Source organism: Bubalus kerabau, chromosome 9 (genome assembly GCF_029407905.1).
Source record: "Bubalus kerabau isolate K-KA32 ecotype Philippines breed swamp buffalo chromosome 9, PCC_UOA_SB_1v2, whole genome shotgun sequence".
Taxonomy (NCBI): Eukaryota; Metazoa; Chordata; class Mammalia; order Artiodactyla; family Bovidae; genus Bubalus; species Bubalus kerabau.
In genome coordinates, this window is record NC_073632.1 from 99,160,483 (window position 1) to 99,180,440 (window position 19,958).

Genomic DNA, 19,958 nt, shown 5'->3' on the forward strand with positions numbered 1-19,958 from the left:
CACACACACAGTGGGTAATGAATGGCCTTGAAGCTGGAGTTTTCCACATGCAACCTCCTCTACAGAAGTAACCTCCGGACTTCGCCTCACTTGACTGTTTAATTATCGAATCATTCATGACTTCCAACATTCTTTCTATAATCCACATTAGCATTCTACATCCACATACAAATACTCATTCTCTGAAAAGAGTAAATAAATTTTAGGGCTTCCCTGGTGGCTCCGTGGCAAAGAATCTGCCCACCAATGCAGGAGACATGGGCTCAATCCTTACTCCAGAAGGATCCCACATGCCACAGAGCAACTCAGCCCGTGAGCCACAGCTATTGAGTTGTGCTCTAGAGCCCGGGAGCCACACCTGCTGAGCCCACATGACCTAGAGCCTGTGCTCTGCAACAAGAGAAGCCTCCATATGGACAAGCCCACACACCACAGCTGGAGAGTAGCCTCAGCTCACTGCAACTAGAGAAAGCAGCCCGCATAGCAACAAAGACCCAGCACAGCCAAAAATAAATAAATAAAATTATGTTAAAAAATAATAATTTCTTGCTTTTACCTCTGTCTGTCCTCTTTGATCCAGCAGGCTTATCTGGGACGGTAAGATGGTCAACGTTGCTACTCAAGGAAGAAGTGTCATCACTCGATAGAGAGTTCAAAAATCCGCTTTCTGACGCGTCAGCGTTGTTTTCTAGGGCCCCGCGGCCGTTTGCCTCTGAGGGGGCAGGTGAGAGCAACTGCACCGCACATGTCACAGACTTTCCCGTATCTTCAGTGGCAGATGAGCTGCTCACCATGTCAATCCAGGACTGTCTTTCTCTCGATATGGAGGAAGACAGACTGCTGGGAGTCTTTTTTATGTTTTCCATGGAAGAGAAGGAACGTGACGTTTCACTCAATTTGGGTGAAGACGAAGATGCCCGCTGTGCAGCCTATTTTTCACAAAGAAAACCAAAAGAGCATGAAATAAATTATGATTAAGTCAACATTCTCTACTTGTCATTTTCAATGAAGGTAGACCAGTGTTTCAAAAAGGAACCAATAATAAAAGAGTTGAAAGAAAATTAGATGGTGTTTATACCTGTGTGATAGGCATGATGATGCCATTTTCCCAAATCAATTTGTATAACTTTGAATTCATGACTCTAGGATCTGAAAAAAAATCTCTGTATCATGATTTACTCTGTTCTTCAATGCTCTCCAGATACTTAGAAGACCTCTTTGGGGAATTCTCTGGAATACTGAAGGACACTTTGAGCAAAAAGTAGATTACTGAATTTTCACTGATTGGGCAAAAACTCTTAAGAAAGGTGATTAAAAGAAAGAAAAAGCTGGAGCCAAACAGGAAGCATAATAATATGAACTGAATGGAAGACCAGTGATGTAGACAAAACACATGTATTTATACTCTCAAATGTTTTTCAGATATTGTTTAGCACATGACCAGTATCAGTTCATAACTACATAATTAGGTGAACTAATGTTAACTCATTCACTCTTCAATAATTTTAAAATGTCAATAAACTTTCTCCAAAAAAGACAAGAATACATATGCAGGGTCCTAATTCATTAAAGGAAACCAAGAACTATGAGACATGGGTTGATGATGTAGGATCTTCTGAAAGCATCTGCTGACACACAATTCAAGGGTGAATGACAACCTTGGTAACATTTTCACCAGTCTATCAATGCAACAACACCAGAGTCCTCTCTTGGGAAGGACTTCATTTATTCTGACATTTTATCTTTATCATATATTTGCATTAAAACATATGCTTTCTTTTGGAAAATGGTAATGGTAGCTATTACCTTTTGTCTTTTTGGAGCTTTTTAAATGTTCTGCATAGCAAAATAAAGATTTGGCAACTAGATGCTGGTCCTCCATTTTTAATTTTATCGTTCAATAAAAATCCAAAAGTCTAAACACCAGTGCTCTGGGGTTACCCTATATCTCCAGTGGCAGATAAGACAGAGAAGTCTGTGTTCTGGTTCTGTTTCATTACATCATTCTATGAGATACTGCTGTCAATTTCAAGCGTTCAGAATTCCAAGGAAGTGGTAGGGAGGAGACTGTTAGAAGGAAGGAGCCAAAAAGCAAAGTAGGATCCTCTCCCAAAAAACTCAGAATGATTGCAACTAATTCAGGATAGTTGACTTTGCTCTAAATTAATATGTTCCCAAGAATTTTTCAGGTTCTAAGCTTTATGTTCTGATGGAAAAATCAGTAAATATCCAAAGAGTGCCTAGCTAGCTGCAAGCTAGACATGGACTGTCAAATAAGTAATAAATAAATAAGCAGCATGCATTTTTAGTCACTCAGTCATGTCTAGCTCTTTGCAACCCTTTGTACTATACCCCGCCAGGCTCCTCTGTCCATGGAATTTTCCAAGCAAGAATAGTGGAATGGGTTTCCATTTTCTCCTCTAGGAGATCTTCCTGACATAGGGACGGAACCTGTGTCTCCTGTGTCTCCTGCATTACAGGTGGATTCTTTACCCATTGAGCCATGGCACTAAAGCATCTAGTTAATATATTAAGTGAAAATACTGGCTTAAAACTCAACATTCAAAAAATGAAGATCATGGCATCTGGTCCCATCACTTCATGGCAAATAGATGGGGAAACAATGGAAACAGTGACAGACTTTATTTTTTTGGGCTCCAAAATCACTGCAGATGGTGACTGCAGCCATGAAATTCTAAGACTCTTGCTCCTTGGAAGAAAAGCTATGACTAACCTAGACAGCATATTAAAAAACAGAGACATTACTTTGCCATCAAAGGTCTGTCTAGTCAAAGCTGTGGTTTTTCCATTAGTCATGTATGGATGTGAGAATTGGACCACAAAGAAAGCTGAGCACTGAAGAATTGATACTTTTGAACTGTGGTGTTGAAGAAGACTCTTGAGAGCCCTTGGACTTCAAGGAGATCCAACCAGTCAATTCTAAAGGAAATCTATTCTCAATATTCATTGAAGGGACTAACGCTGAAGCTGAAGCTTCAATACTTTGGCCACCTGATGTGAAGAACTGACTCATTGGAAAAGACCCTGATGCTGGGAAAGATTGATGGCAGAAGGAGAAGGAGATAACAGAGGGTGAGACAGTTGAGTGGCATCACCAATTCAATGGACGTGAGTTTGAACAAGGTCTAGGTGTGGTGATGGACAGGGAAGCCTGGTGCGCTGCAGTCCATGGGGTTGCAAAGAGTCAGACTGAGCGACTGAACTGAACGGCTTGAGGATACTAATTCAGCACACACGTCTTCCTAATAGCAACATGTTTGGCATGACATGAAAACTTTCCTTTCAGGAATATCAATGAGCTTTCAAACTGGCTGCCTTCAACCACCTAGACCACTTAGCTGGGAGATCCAAGATCTGCAGTTCACTAAAAAACAACTACAACAACAAAGGAAAACCCTAGCGATCTGAAGGAGTTAATACACCCCCCACCAAACTGTCCAAATAAATGCCAAGACTTGTTTACTCTTTAACAAGATCTACAGAATAAATATTAACAAAAATACCCATTCAGGCCCAGTGCAGACATGGTCCCCTATTGTGAGCTATTTTACTCAAACTTGGCTTCAGTGTGATCAGTTTCCTTTCCTGAAAAGAGACCAAGCACAAGCTTTTCCTGTTGCTCCTACTGATACTACTGTAATTTGATTATAGCAAAATAAGCTATTTGTGCAAGAAGCTGTTGCTGCAGCATTTTTCATAAGCCTTTTTGAACTAAAAAACTCTGCTTAAAAGAATGAAAGACTTAAAAGACTATGTCAATGAGCATCAGAAATTTCTAGGAAATGTACTCTGTTGTGGTACTCCTCAAACACACAGCAAATGCTTCCAATCCATTTTTTTCCAGCACCATGTAGCATTTATAAAGTTGATTTTTGAACAGAGAAAAGAAGGGTGAGAGACAAAAGAGAATAAGAAAAGAACTAGAAAGAAGGACAAACAAATGAGAAAACGATGATATGTACCAGGTCAGAGGGAATTTTCATTCAAAGAAAGGTTGACACAAATCTAAAGTTACCTGGAGTGCTGCCACAGAGAATCAATATGGGAATGAGCTCTGCAAACCCTACAGTGCTAAACTCGGTTCATTATTTCTATGACTCTCTAGCTAACTATAACTACAAGTCAAACTGAGAACTTTTAGCTCACTGCCTTCTATGAACCATTCAAGTATCCATTCAAGGGCTAGCTCCTCCTGGAAGCCTTCACTGGTTGCCTCAGGGAGAGGCAGGCATCTTTGCCTGGTTCTCCCATGCTTACTTCTATTATACCAGGTGGAATATAATTTTATTTGTCAACTATTACTGTAATTGTTGAACAACTTGTTCCTCTTTTTTGGTGAGTTACTTGAGAGAAGGCTGTTTTTAATCACTTTTGCATCTCCATTTTTTGCATTTGTGCCTGACATTAATAAATTAGCAGTTGGTAATAAACTAAAAGGGGGCTGCCCAGCTGGCTCAGCAGTAAAAAATTCACCTGTCAATGCAGGAGACTCAAGAGATGCCGTTCGATCCCTGGGTTGGGAAAACCCCCTGGAGAAGGAAATGGCAACCACTCCAGTATTCTTGTCTGGGAAATCTCATGGACAGAAGAGCCTGGCAGGCTATAATCCATGCACTCACAAAAGAGTCAGACATGACTTAGTGACCAAACAACAACAAATGAACCAATGCTACAAAGACTGGTCTAGACAGCCAGCTGTATAAGAAAAGTGCCTAGAGAAGTTCAGTCTCTTACTCAGGAGCACCCTGGAATTCTCTGTAAAGTGCTATGGATGATTTATCCTAATCCCAGGATCCAGAATTACTGCTTGCAACGCCAATATTCCCACAAATGTCTTCATAATCTCAAACAAAATTATTTTATTTATTATTGATTAATAATTGCATGCTGTTTCACTTCTTAAAGAACAATTGGGTTTTAAAATGCTATTTTTTAATGAGAAAATACAGGACATTTTTTAAATCTTAGTTTTCATGAGGAAACTATGTGTGTTATTAAATAAAATAATCAATAAGACATGTTTCTCCCCATTTTCTGTATAAGACATTTTTAATCATTGAAGAAGCTTAAGTTAAAAAGCTGATTAGCTCTAAAATTCTTTTCTTTGAATTGCTTTTAAAGCACAAGCATGACATGGCAAAATGGAGTATTATTCAGCCATTAAAAAGAATACATTTGAATCAGTTCTAATGAGGTGGATGAAACTGGAGCCTATTATACAGAGTGAAGTAAGCCAGAAAGAAAAACACCAATACAGTATACTAACGCATATATATGGAATTTAGAAAGATGGTAACAATAACCCTGTGTACGAGACAGCAAAAGAGACACTGATGTATAGAACAGTCTTATGGACTCTGTGGGAGAGGGAGAGGGTGGGAAGATATGGGAGAATGGCATTGAAACATGTAAAATATCATGTATGAAATGAAAAAAAAAAAAAAAAAAAAGAGTTTAAAATGGCCACCAAAAGCCTGTAATTAGAAAGGAGTGAGTCAGCACATAAATCTTAGGCAACTTTAGTCAAAGTACATGAAAATACAAAAGTAACGCACAAATAATTTTAAATCCACTTATTTTTCATCCAATTTTTCATCCATACTATCTCCCTTACAAACATTTCTATTATTATATATAGTACATGTAACTAAAGATCGTTTCCTTTAGTAAATAACTGTGCAAGAACTATCCTAGTAAGATTAAATTTGAATTTCTAGAACTGTTTTTACCCCTTCTTGTGTTTAATCTCTGACCTCTTCCTCTGCCTCTGCCCAATGAGCCACAATATGCAGAGTTTGTTTCTACTTATCACTTCTTTGATTTTTTTTAGTTGATTTTCCCCCATCTTTTGGATATAAAGGAACTGTACTTGTGAAAAGTGTTAAAATATAAGGACTATGATGCTAAAATAATTTCCATGAGCTGCTTAAATCTGGGATGATAATATCTTCTCAGTTTCTCTCATATCTGATCCACCAATTGGTCTTAGAACTATGTTCGAAGTCCAACCATTCCATCTCTCAACTACACCCTGACCCCAATCCTCACTTCTCACACTAGATGACTGAACACTTTTCCTTAGATTTCTTTGCTTCTGGACTTTCTCCCTATGTCACAGGTCACTCCTACATGGCAGCCTGAGTGGTCCTTTCAAAATGGACATTGATCACATCACTTCTCTGCTCAAAACACCCAAAAGCTGAGGAACTCAAAACATCAAAGTCCTTCAGTTCAGTTCAGTTCAGTCACTCAGTTGTGTCCAACTCTTTGCGACCCCATGAATCGCAGCTCACCAGGCCTCCCTGTCCATCACCAACTCCCGGAGCTCACCCAGACTCACGTCCATCGAGTCAGTGATGCCATCCAGCCATCTCATCCTCTGTCATCCCCTTCTCCTCCTGCCCCCAATCCCTCCCAGCATCAGAGTCTTTTCCAATGAGTCAACTCTTCGCATGAGGTGGCCAAAGTACTGGAGTTTCAGCTTTAGCATCAGTCCTTCCAAAGAAATCCCAGGGCTGATCTCCTTCAGAATGGTCAGCAAAGTAATGTCTGCATTTTTTAATGTGCTGTCTGGATTCGTCATAGGTTTCCTTCCAAGGAGCAAGCACCTATTAATTGCATGGCTGCAGTCACCGTCTTCAGTGGTTTTAGAGCCCAAGAAAATAAACTCTGTCACTCCTTCCACTTTTTCCCCTTCTATTTGTCATGAAGTGATGGGATGGGATGCCATGAGCTTACTTTTCTTAATGCTGAGCTTATATGATGATAGTCTTACCTAATGTTATAGTAGGAGCCTAGGGAATGCTTGTTTCAATACAAATAGACGAAAGGATGGATGTGAGACCACTAAGTTAGGTCACTGAGATGGGAGCAGTGTTTAGAATGTTATTCCAAATGCCAATCAAATGTTATTCCTTAAAGTTCTAAGTTAAGCATTGTCTGGAAGACCACTAAGGCTAACATTATTTTTCTGAAGGAATGTATTAGAAATAGATAAATGTTGAACAGTTAGATTTTATGTTCCTTAGAAACAGAATGTGTTGCTGCTGCTCACATATATCCCAGGCAGATTTTGTTTTTGTTTTCTCTTGTTTCTGAAAAGCAGACATGCTAGACACTTGGTTAAAATAACACTTAAGCTTTTTATTTAAACAGATGAAATTTTTAAGATTATGGTAACGTTTGTACAGAGCAAGAGCAAACATTGTTTTGGCTGAATCTGGCATAGGCTAGTCATGACTGAGCTATCTAAGCCTAGACAAGTAAAGAAGACAAAATAAAACCAAACTCCCAAACACCCAAATCTTTCCCAAGTTCTTGTTTTTTTTTTTTTAATTTTGTGGTAATGAACTTTCATTTTGGAATAATGAATTCATGAGTATTAAAATAATTACTATTCTAGAAAATTATTTCAAAAATGATAAAATCTTGAATTAAAATTTTAATTCTATGTCCAATCATTTTGATTTCTATAAACAGTAAGATTTCAGCACCAGACCAGTTTGGACCTATGCTTCTCATGGGTGAAGCCACATTTCACAAAGAGCATAAGGAATATTACAGGGTCTTTGAGTAAATAAGAGATTTCTGTTCATGTTTATTCTTCTTGAGAAGGCCCCACAGGATGGATAATGGAAAGGACATCCATTTATTTACAGAGAAATTAAAAAGGGAAAGCTTTTTGGCAGGCTTAAGATAGATGGGACTCTGTAGGTTTCACTTTGGAAGATCCATTGTGAAAATCACCACCCATGATTTCTTGAAACCCACAAAACAGCAAAAAAGGAACTGACCTCATTATATTTCAAACTCTTTAATTTTATATGATATAAAGTGATTTAAAAGCTCAAAGATCATTAAAAATTTGTTACAAATATTTTTCAAGTTTAATTTTTAAAAAGCGTTGTCTGGTAACTTGATGCTGCTTAAATGCTTATTCAGGCTTCCCAGGTGGCTCAGTGGTAAAGAACCCACCTGCTAGTGCAGGAGTTGTCAGATACTAGAGTTCGGTCCCTGGGTTGGGAAGATTCCCTGGAGGAGGGCATGGCCATCCACTCCAGTTTCTTTGCCTGGAGAACTGCATGAACAGAAAAGCCTGATGGGCTACAGTCCATAGGGTTGCAAAGAGTCGGACATGACCGAAGTGACTTTATCATGCATATGCTTATTCATTCATTTAATTTTTATTGAGAACCACTATCCTAAATAGTACTTGGACAGCAAAGAGGTCAAATCAGTCAATTTTAAAGGAAATCAACCCTGAATATTCATGGAAGGACTGATGCTGAAGGTGAAGCTCCAATACTTTGGCCACCTGATGAAAAGAGCCAACTCAGTGGAAAAGACCCTGATGCCGGGAAAGATTGAGGGCAAAAGGAGAAGGGGATATCAGAGGATGAGATAGTCAGATAGCATCACTGACTGAATGAACATGAATTTGAGCAAACTCTGGGAGGTGGTGAAGGACAGGGAAGCTTGGCATGCTGCAGTCCATGGGGTCGCAAAGAGTCGGACACGACTTAGTGACTGAACAACAGTGACAAATCATCATATAATGCAAGTCAGCCACGATCCTTCATCTAAGATGACAATGCGGTTGCTTTTACATTCACCAAGAGAATTCTAGATCCCTTAAAAAGCTCTTTGTAAACTCCAATACTTTGGCCACCTGATGCAAAGAGCTGACTCATTTGAAAAGACCCTGATGCTGGGAAAGATTGCAGGAGGAGACAGAGGAGGAGAAGGGGATGACAGAGGATGAGATGGTTGGATGGCATCACTGACTCAATGGACATGAGCTTGAGTAAACCCCAGGAGTTGGTGATGGACAGGGAGGCCTGGCATGTTGCAGTCCATGGGGTCACAAAAAGTCGGACACGACTGAGTGTCTGAACTGAGCTGAATCTGTGATATAGTTTGCCATTTATAAAACTTAAAATCACAATATTTTAGAACTAAAATAATTCATATGAGATAGAGAAGGAGAGACACAGAGAGAAAGAGACAAAGACAAAAAGAAACTAAACAAAAATATAGGCTTCTCCATTAAGCCAACAAGGCTAACTTTAGAAGAGGATTCAGTCTACATCAAGGGAAAGCTAAGAATATATTAAGAAAGGCTATATTGTACGTCTAGTTCAAAAATTGGTCTACATTTTACCATAGTCAACATTTAATTTTATTTATATGTTGCTTAACTTTGGCTAATCCTATTTAATAGAAATTTTAAATAAACATTCTTTCAACAAATATTTACTTCTGGTCTTGACTGCTAGCCAAATAAGTTAGAAATGTGACCATAATTCTCCACTGACAGCAAATAAAAGCAGTAGAGCTCATTATTTAAATGATATTAACACCTTTAACTCAGGAACTGGAAAAATGCAAATAAAGATTAAAAATCTTATCACACAAAATAGAAAATTCTGGCAGAAGAATTTTGGTTGGCAAAGGAGATGCTGTAACCTATGAGAACTTATAGTTACTGGAGTCTATGGATGGACGAGTGTCATGGTACTGTGGAAAAGCCTTATACTATAAAGCTATAGGGGGCTTCCCAGGCGGCGCTAGTGGTAAAGAATCCCCCTGCCAACGTAAGAGATGTGGGTTCTGTCCCTAGGTCAGAAGATCCCCTGGAGAAGGAAATGGCAACCCACTCCAGTATTCTTGCCTGGAGAATTCTATGGACAGAGGAGCCTGGTGGGCTACAGTCCATGGGGTCATAAAGAGTCAGACACGACTGAGTGACTAACACTTTCACTTTCATAGTCTTAATGTCCATCAATAACCTGAACTTACACCAGATGCTTCTAAAGTTTCGAATCAAACGTGGACTGCTCTCTGGTGAACATACCAAATCATTCTACAGGCAGATTTAATGTGCTAACCCCACTCCTGGCTTCCAGCTCGCTTTCTGATTCTAAATTTCTCTTCATGGTCTTGCCTTCACCCCCTTTACATTCATTTTACATCACTACAGGGCCTGCACCTAGGAAAGGCATTTTCAATTCTTTCTGAGAACAAGTAGGGTATAAATAAATGTTATAAAATAAATCTTTGCCAGCATCGGCCTATTACCTAGAAGCCCTCTGCTTCAGCATGAATCCTCTGGGCACAATACACTTGGTCACAAACAAATGCACCAAATTTGTCATACCAGTGGGTTGCTATGGCACCCTGGGAATTGTGCTTGCTTTTTGGAAATACCTTTATTTAGCCTGCTCTAAAAACGTATCAGTCAAGGTAGTTTCTACCCAGTTGGAAGGAATGACATCCATACGTTTGATCGATGAGCAACAGGCTAATTTGGTACCTACCGAAGGAGAGAGACTTTCTGCAGAGTGATGAAGGGGTGGCGTCTGGACCGCTATTTCAGGATCTTCCTGTTCACTCTCACTGTAGCATTCTAGAACAAAAAGGAAAATGCTGAATGTTTCAACGCTGTCATCACTTATTCCATAATGCATGAGCAGAGGTTTTTTCCCATCTGGCTATTGCAATTCCAATCCAATTCAGAAAGTCCTCATCTAGTGGGCCACCTGATACATAAGAGTTTCTCTCTGTTAGGGTTTCTGCCCTCAAAGAGTGTCCACTAGGCAGAAGAGGACTAATCATAGCTCAGGGAAAATAAAACTAATTCCTCAAAAGAGCTGTGAGTCATACACTAAGGGAGTATAAAATCAGCAGTGATTAACTTTGAGCATAGAAATCTTAATGAGCTGAAAATGGCAGGATAAGTAAACCACCAATAATGCACACAGAGTAATGTGAGTCCCAGGCGCCAAGTATTCCGAGTTCCCTAAGGGACAGGGTGGAAAACAAAGCTGAAAGGTTGCTTGATGCCATATCACAAAGGCCTTACATAACAGGATAAGGAGGAGGGTTTTCTGTAGTTATTTTTGTGCTCACAATCTATAAAATACTTCAAATATACCATGAGAATTTATTTTATGGAAAAGAGGACCAAGGAGATGGTTAAGACACTGATTTCACACTATCATATTATACTTCTTTATTCTAAAACAAGTTGTCACTTTTCCATTTCTAAATTTAATATTTTATGATTTTGCTCTCCAAAGAAATAACTCCCTACTTCTAACTCCTGAGTTTTATGTGGTCTGGGCATTTCAGAAATAGTGTCAGCTCTGTGACCCAGACACATAAAGACATCTTTCTTCTCAATATTAAGGAGCAACTGCATCATTAAGAAGAATTAGACTCCTGGAGCTTTTGAACACTGAAAGCTATAGACTGAGCTAAAAAGATGGCCTTTGTCCCAGTCTGACATTCAGGCTCCTGGTGCAAACTTAGGGTAATTAGTCTTGGCACACACCTGGTGAAAATACTAAAATATCAGAGAGGAAAGAGTGGGCTGAAAGTTATCTGCCTAGAGATCACGATGAGATCACACCGATGAGTAAGAATTCAGTAAGTGGGGCAATAAAACATTTGCATTGGCAATTGACTGCAATCTCCATGAAGCCTACAGCTGCTAATGTGTGGGTGAAGTGTGAAAAGCATTCTTAGCCAGCCTGGGAGGCTCTATTCCATGTTGGTGAGCCAGTGTGATTATGTCTGTCTCTACATATTTTCAGATAATTTTAAATAACAAGGTATGTTTCATTAGAACAAGGCTCTACATAGAACTTGACTTTGTATTTTCACCCTATTCTCAGATGCTTGTTAAAGTTTCAGAAATTGAAAATAGAACATACCTTCATCCTTTGAAGTGGATTCAGGATGGATTTCAGCTAATCCCAATTTGTTTAACCACCTAAAATTCAAATAGAAAATAGACGTTTGACCAGGAAGATTGGTCCCTCACCTATTCACCCTTACCCTAGACCCCAGAGGAAGGTCTTGTATCAGACTTCATAACGAAATTAATCGTAGTGCTATATCAGTATAAATGTTTTCAGAAATAGCCTAAACATGTGTTATGGAAACCTAAGACCACTGGTTTCACACTATGGTCCGCGTTGTAAGCAATATGATACGAAATGAGGATAAGAAATGAGGTGGCCCATTATACAGCTAGTTAAAGTGGGTAACCACATTAGATATTCTAAATATACAAACAAATATACATTTTGTAATTGCATATTTGAAATTCTTTCACAACCATCAAAATGAATTTCATAACTTGAACTTTAAAGTTCTCTTTAATTCTTAAAATGTAAGCTTACTTCACAAAAAGTGATGATGATCTATTTTTAAACCATGATCTTTATATCAATAAGGAAAAAGATCTGGCCAGAGTTTCACAGTTATTCCTAAGCTGGGGAAATTTTCAATTTCTTGAAAAATTTTATATAAGGCAAAATTGACAATGTCTCATTTTCCATTGACTTACCATTATTGGCAATGAATTTCAACTACACATCCATAATAAAAATAGAACTAGACAAACCTGAGGGAATGAATGCAAATGTGGCTTATGACTTCAGGCCAAGGGTTCAGTTAGAAATTTATTTTAATACACATATTTTTAAAACACATAAAATGCATCTATTTCATATGTTCCTAGCTATATAACCTATTTGGACTGCAAGGAGATCCAACCAGTTCATTCTAAAGGAGATCAGTCCTGGGTGTTCATTGGAAGGACTGATGCTAAAGCTGAAACTCCAATACTTTGGCCACCCCATGTGAAGAGTTGACTCATTGGAAAAGGCTCTGATGCTGGGAGGGATTGGGGGCAGGAGGAGAAGGGGATGACAGAGGATCAGATGGCTGGATGGCATCACCAACTCGATGGACATGAGTTTGAGTGAAGTCTGGGAGTTGGTGATGGACAGGGAGGCCTGGCGTGCTGCAATTCATGGGGTCACAAAGAGTTGGACATGACTGAGCGACTGAACTGAACTGATATAACCTATTTAAAGGAAAAATATTATTTTGGGACAGTGATAATCTAAATGACCTATTTCCCATTTCTTTATACTTTTCTTTATTTTAAAAACATATTCCATAATACATATTAATCTTTTTTTGAAAAATAAGTAGCTGAAGTCATCTATCAACAAAATGATGATAATAATGCTATGCACTTATTGACTCACTTCATGTTTTATTTTTGCTAGTCCAATAATGTGTCATAAACTATCCAGCTACATCCCCACCAAAGCATAAACACTGCATATTCCCAAATCTGCAATTGTCAACAAATTAGGAATCTTTACCCAGCCCTCAAATAAAATAGAACTTTCTATAAGAAGCAAGATGAGTTTCAGCCTCATTTAGGAAGTCCCCTTTTGTATCATGATAAACACGTGTCTCTAAGTGGCCACTTAAAACTAGACCAAGACCCAAGCCCAGATCATGCCAGAGGAACTGAAAAATGTTCATCAAGACTCAACTGCAAAATAAACAAAACAAAGAAATGGAAAATGACAAAAGCTACAAATGGCTAATAAATATAAGGGAAAATTCTCAGCCTCAATAATATTTTAGAAAATGCATATTCAAGCACAAGCAAATATTGTTCACCCTGAGACTGGCAAAATTTTTAAATATTGCTAATTTCTAGATTTCAAGATAAACAGTCTCATCCTTTGTTGAGTTGACCCTGAAAAACTGGTACAGTCAATATCAAGCAGTTAATTTGATGATACTACCTGACCTGCCTCTTGAGAAACCTATATGCAGGTCAGGAAGCAACAGTTAGAACTGGACATGGAACAACAGACTGGTTCCAAATAGGAAAAGGAGTACATCAAGGTTGTATATTGTAACCCTGCTTGTTTAACTTCTATGCAGAGTACATCATGAGAAACGCTGGGCTGGAAGAAGCACAAGCTGGAATCAAGATTGCCAGGAGAAATATCAATAACCTCAGATATGCAGATGACACCACCCTTATGGCAGAAAGTGAAGAGGAACTAAAAAGCCTCTTGATGAAAGTGAAAGAAGAGAGTGAAAAAGTTGGCTTAAAGCTCAACATTCAGAAAACTAAGATCATGGCATCTGGTCCCATCACTTCATGGAAAATAGATGGGGAAACAGTGGAAACAGTGTCAGACTTTATTTTTCTGGGTTCCAAAATCACTACAGATGGTGACGGCAGCCATGAAATTAAAAGACACTTACTCCTTGGAAGGAAAGTTATGACCAACCTAGATAGCATACTGAAAAGCAGAGACATTACTTTGCCTCCATCTAGTCAAGGCTATGGTTTTTCCTGTGGTCATGTATGTGAGAGTTGAACTGTGAAGAAGGCTGAGCGCTGAAGAATTGATGCTTTTGAACTGTGGTGTTGGAGAAGACTCTTGATAGTCCCTTGGACTGCAAGGAGATCCAGCCAGTCCATCCTAAAGAAGATCAGTCCTGGTTGTTCATTGGAAGGACTGATGCTGAAGCTGAAACTCCAATACTTTGGCCACCTCATGTGAAGAGTTGACTCACTGGAAAAGACCCTGATGCTGGGAGGGGCTGGGGGCAGGAAGAGAAGGGGACAACAGAGGATGAGATGGCTGGATGGCATCACTGACTCAATGGACATGAGTTTGAGTGAAGTCGGGGAGTTGGTGATGGACAGGGAGGCCTGGCGTTCTATGATTCATGGGGTTGCAAAGAGTCGGACATGACTGAACGACTGAACTGAACTGAACTGAATTCAAAATATATTCATTCCCCTTCACCAAATAATTCTAATTCTAAATATCTATCCTTCAAAACACATCTTCATGTATATAAGAAATATGGAAGAATATTAATTCGATAGGCTTGCAATGACAAAAAAAAATGGATACAACAGAATTGTCCATTAACAGAAAAATGGATGAAGTATGGTACCAATTCCATCAGTACCGTGTTATAAAGAAACTAATAAAAAGACTGCGGTTGGGTGAGGGAGCCTTGTCATGACCTGGAAAAATCCTAACATACTGTTAAGGAAAAAAAACAAATACAAAACAAAGTGTTTATCCTGATTCAATGTGCTTCCTTTTTAAATTAATTTTCATTGTAATTGCTTTACAATGTTGTGTTGGTTTCTGCTGTATAGCAAAGTGAATCAGCTATACAGACACGTATCCCCTCTTTTTTGTATTTCCTTCCCGTTTAGGTCACCAGAGATCACTGAATAGAGTTCCCTGTACTATACGGTAGGTTCTCAGTAGTTACCTACTTTATACATAGTAGTGTATTCATATCATCAATGTGCTTCTAAAACTATGTGTAGGACTTGATTTGCAAAGCAAAGCATCAGAGAGGATATAGTCTTATTGTGAAAAGTGGCTTAATGTTAGGGAGAGAAGTTAAATTGGGAAGTAAAGTTGGGGAGATGGGAGGTTTTTCATTTTACATACTTCTATATTACAAGATTTTTTTTACAAGAATGTGTTTTACAAATTACTCAACTAAACGCTTAAAAATACATTTTTAAAAACTGATCAGGCAAAGCACAATGAATTTAATGGGTAACTAATCCCTAGTTTATTCCTGATTTCATAATTTTATAATTGCATTTGACTCTCCCCCCCCAAAAAAAGCATCTCAAAGTGAAATAGACAAAATTCTTTTTTTTAACATATCAATGCAAAAAAAAAAAAAAAAGATGAATTGAGAATGCCTGAATCAAGAAAAGACATTCCTAAGTTCCTTTCCAGAAATGAGCAGAACAGAAGAATACTGACAGTAAAGAAAAGATTCCTTTCAGCCCTCACTCAAAACTCTTCTCCCTGTAATTGACACTATCAGTTACTTGCTGGGAAAACTCGTGACTGTTCAGAATCTTGTTTGTTTTCTTTCTAGAACCCACAGGCTTGGAGTACCTTCTTTGCTAAGAACTTTTTTTTTTTTTAAACATCTAGGCAGTAGAAAACTTTCTATTTGTAGCTAAATAGATAGATGCAAAAAGACTTATATTTATATAAAAGAAAACGACAGATGTTTCCTGGGAGTTTGTTGTATATTAACTTGCTGTGAATGTGTGCGTTGAAGAAGTACAAGTGTTAAGAAATTGATGTACAAAATGAGAACATTCTTCCCACAAACACTGCCTGAGAAAGGCAGCTACCACCAGGCTTTGTTTAGAAACCAACTTTTACATTACCCTTAATTACTCACCCCTGCACTTGTAAATTGAGGGTCCCTGCAGAACACACAGTGTTAAACTTAATTACCTTTTCCTTCATGAGAAACGTCACCACCCAAAAAGGCAGTTTCTCAAGGAGGGGAACTTCTAAAACAGGCCCCGTCTCTCCAAATACCACTCCCTTGTTCCCCAGCACCTCTGCGTCTCACTGATACCCAGAGGCATTATGTCCTGGCTCCAACACGCCTCATCAGTAAGAAAGGAAAGGAAGTTCTTCAGTGGCTACTGAAGAGCAAATCTTTAAACATCCTCTGCCTAGTCTTGTGGGAGAAGGAGGAGGTTAACTAGCAATCCCAAAGGGATTCTGCATTGTTAGCTACTAGAAAAAATCATCTTCAGAATAATAAAGCTTGCTGCTGCTGCTAAGTCACTTCAGTCGTGTCTGACTCTGTGCGACCCCATAGACAGCAGCCCACCAGGCTCCCCCGTCCCTGGGATTCTTCAGGCAAGAACACTGGAGTGGGTTGCCATTGTCCTTCTCCAATGCGTGAAAGTGAAAAGTGAAAGTGAAGTCACTTAGTCGTGTCTGACTCATAGCGAACCCAGGTTTGCAGTTTACCAGGCTCCTCCATCCATGGGGTTTTCCAGGCAAGAGTATCGGAGTGGGGTGCCATTGCCTTCTCCAAATAAAGCTTAATAATGATATTATAAATAAAAAATTATGATACATTCAGGCATAGACAAAATGAGCCATTTACTTATGAGTGGCCAGATAAACAATTTTTGTGTATAAAGGTCACTGAGAGATTCAAAAATATGGGGCCAGGACACCTCACACTCAAATTTCAATTTATAATCTTATTTGTAAGCTGGAAAGATAAATGCTAAAATAACCTCAAGTAACACAGATCTTCACAGCATAGAAAGGCCCAAAGACTTTGGCTTTGATAACTGTGAAAGGCTTAGACTTAATAGTCAAATAGGCAGAGTGTGTAGCTAATGCTCATATAACTGTATTCCCCATTAGATAGATCACTTCAAAGGGAAGATGAATGGACCAGATATGTAAGCAAAACTGGAGTAGTGGGTGAGCAAGAGCTAAATAACTCTGATGTGTGATTGAGAGAGCAAATTTGCCTGAAATAGAGGAGTTTCAGATAATCTTGTAAGGGTCTCACACTTTTAAAATGGGTTTCACCATGTAGCTAGAGAAATTCTCTAGGTAACAAAAGACTTTGTAGTCATTGTTTTCCTGGTATAGTCGGTCTTACTCTCCCCCTTGTTGGAGTGAACAGAACTACTTTGAAAGAACCAGCCCTGGGATGAACAGAAAAGATACAGAATGGAAGAAAGCTGGAGATACAGGAAGTTCGTGGGAGAAGCCAGGTACTGGCAAGAGCCTATGGGGATGCGGAGAGGTGGCTGACGGGCAGCTCTATTTCACCACCAGTAAAGCTTAAAAAGGGCTTCCCTCGTGGCCCAGAAAGTAAGGAGTCCAACTGCAATGCAAGAGACCTGGGTTTGATCCCTGAGTCAGGAAGATTCACTGGAGAAAGGAATGGCTACCTACTTCAGTATTCTTGACTAGAGAATTCCGTGGGCAGAGAGCCTGGTGGGTTACAGTCCATGGGGTCACAAAGAGTTGGACACAACTGAGCAACTGAACTGAACTTTGCTAATCAATAGGATTTAGAGTTACCAATGCAAATAAAAAGAGAAATAAAGAACTTTGACTGTCAAGTTTTTCATCTTCTCCTTTTGTGTTGTTGTTCAGTCTTCTAAGTTATAGCTGACTTTTTGTGACACCAGGTTATAGCACGCCAAGGCTTCCCTGTTCTGCACTATCTCTCGGAGTTTGCTCAAACTCATGTCCATTGAGTCAGTGATGCTATCTAACCATCTCATCCTCCTTTTGTGTATCTGCTCCTATTTTTCTCAGATGCTTGAGAAAGTCAGAGGGAAAAGCTAAAATCAAAAGAGGATAGAAACTATTTCTTCCTTTGTCCAAGGAAATAAAAGACTCGTTTGGAAGACTCGATTGCCAATACCTTGCTTTGTTATTTCTAACACAGGGTTTCCTAACTTTGTGCTAAAAAGCCATTCTGCCCTCATTTGAAGGTTTGTAATGGGAAGGTAAATCTAGGGAACAGATGGAATGATTCTAGTGACAAAGAGCTTCTGTGAGGATACAGAGTAAGGTGCTCTGTGTGTGTGCGTGTGTGTGTGTGTGTGTGTGCATGCGTGTGTGTACTCTTGCTCATGCATGCTTAGTGAAAAGCAGTTTTTTTCTTTTCTTTAAGTTTCTTGAGCAACAGGCAAAAAAGAAATTACACAGAGCAAATGGATAAAGTCATTATGTCTAAATTAATAGATATAATTAGATACAAAAATATAAATAGGTTAAACAATAAGCTCTATGAATGGAGATATTAAATCTGTATTCTTCATTTTTAATGCCCAGGATCTATCACCAGGGAGTACATCATAGATAATCCATACACATATTTTTAATTAATTAACTGAAAGCAACAAAACATTGACAATTCTGAGAATAGGACTTATTAAACAGAACGCCCTCCAATGCCACAAGCACCTCAAATATATATAGTTTCATTCAAATAAGACCCACTGGGATCACACTGTAATCTAAACCAGCAGGGGATGTTGCAAGGCAGGCAGTGCTCTACCAGGGTATTCCAATTAACCTGAGCAAACAGGAAATGAAGTTAGTGATATAGATTTTTATATTAAAGGTACTCTGAACAAAGACGTGCTGCAAAATGTTCAGGATAGAACATGGAGAGATGATAAACATGAGTCACCATGACAATCACACAGCACATACGAAGTCCTGCAGAGAGTTTCCATGTAGAATTCTGAAAGCTGTGGGACCTGTAACACAATTCTTGCAGGCTTTTCTCCCTGTGATGCTAATTCTCACTTTCACATTTTCTTACAATGTCATCTGTCTTTTCCTTTCTCAGTCTAGTGTCTGAGTGCTTCCCTTAGAAGAACCCTACTACTTCTTCCTAAAACAGCCATTTTGATCTGTGTAGTGCTCCAAAATGCTTCCAAACACTAGGAAAGAAAGCAGAAAGACTTTATAACCGCTAAGGAGTTTAGGTTGTAAAGCAGCAGAAACAAATGAAATGCACATATGCTTAAAATCCAGACACTTAACCAAAATAATCTATATAGATTATATCGAGTGATTTTTCTCTACTTACAGGTTCATTTCCTGCACATTCTCAGCAGCGAAATAAAAGGTCTTGATCTGTGGATGACTGATCTTAAAAGCACTTGGAAGGGGAAAAGCACAGACACATGAGAAGTTAGAAATTAGTACAGTCAACAATGCAGTCAACAGTAAAACAGTCAACTATATATATGGTAAGTTTATCTGATTTCTTTATTAATTTACAAAAGCAGAATTTTTAATTAAATATCTATTGTCTAATCTCTATTACATGTAGGGAGCAGAGGGTGAATTCATCATGTCAGGACTTTCAGACCAGGACTTAGTCTTGACTAATCAATAGTCTGTTCTTAAAACATATGAACATATTCTTTTATTTTCAATTGCTATTTGTTATAGAGACAATAAACTAAAATATAAAGTGGTAGATGTGCAACTTCAAAGTACCCAGATCAACTCCAACAAGCAAAGTATTTAAATTCAGATACAATAACTGCATTTATAGAAAAATAATTAAGTATAAAATTTCTATACTCTGACAACACATCAAAAACATTAACCAAGCTATCCTCTATTGGTAAAGAAAAAATACGAGGCAGATTTTTGAGTTTAAAAGAAAAGTATAAAAACATTGACGATAACAAAGTATTTCCTCTTTACCATTTAGACAGGAAGTCCCGCAGTGTGGACCAGAGTTTTTGTACG

The 19,958-nt window shown here is 38.6% G+C and overlaps 2 protein-coding genes across 3 annotated transcripts in view; one reads left to right on the plus strand and one right to left on the minus strand.

The window, feature by feature from the left end:
• OPRM1 (opioid receptor mu 1) overlaps window positions 1–19,958 on the plus strand; it is a 162,550-nt gene that overhangs the window by 110,964 nt on the left and 31,628 nt on the right. The gene's annotated exons all lie outside the window — the stretch shown is intronic.
• Window positions 1–19,958, minus strand: part of IPCEF1 (interaction protein for cytohesin exchange factors 1) — a 76,351-nt gene that overhangs the window by 21,949 nt on the left and 34,444 nt on the right. The window contains exons 5-8 of the mRNA XM_055536032.1: window positions 19,285–19,356; window positions 11,736–11,794; window positions 10,338–10,426; window positions 557–929 (exon numbers count right to left, since the gene is read on the minus strand). Coding sequence (XP_055392007.1) covers window positions 557–929; window positions 10,338–10,426; window positions 11,736–11,794; window positions 19,285–19,356 — 593 coding nt within the window. The remainder of the gene's footprint in view (window positions 1–556; window positions 930–10,337; window positions 10,427–11,735; window positions 11,795–19,284; window positions 19,357–19,958) is intronic.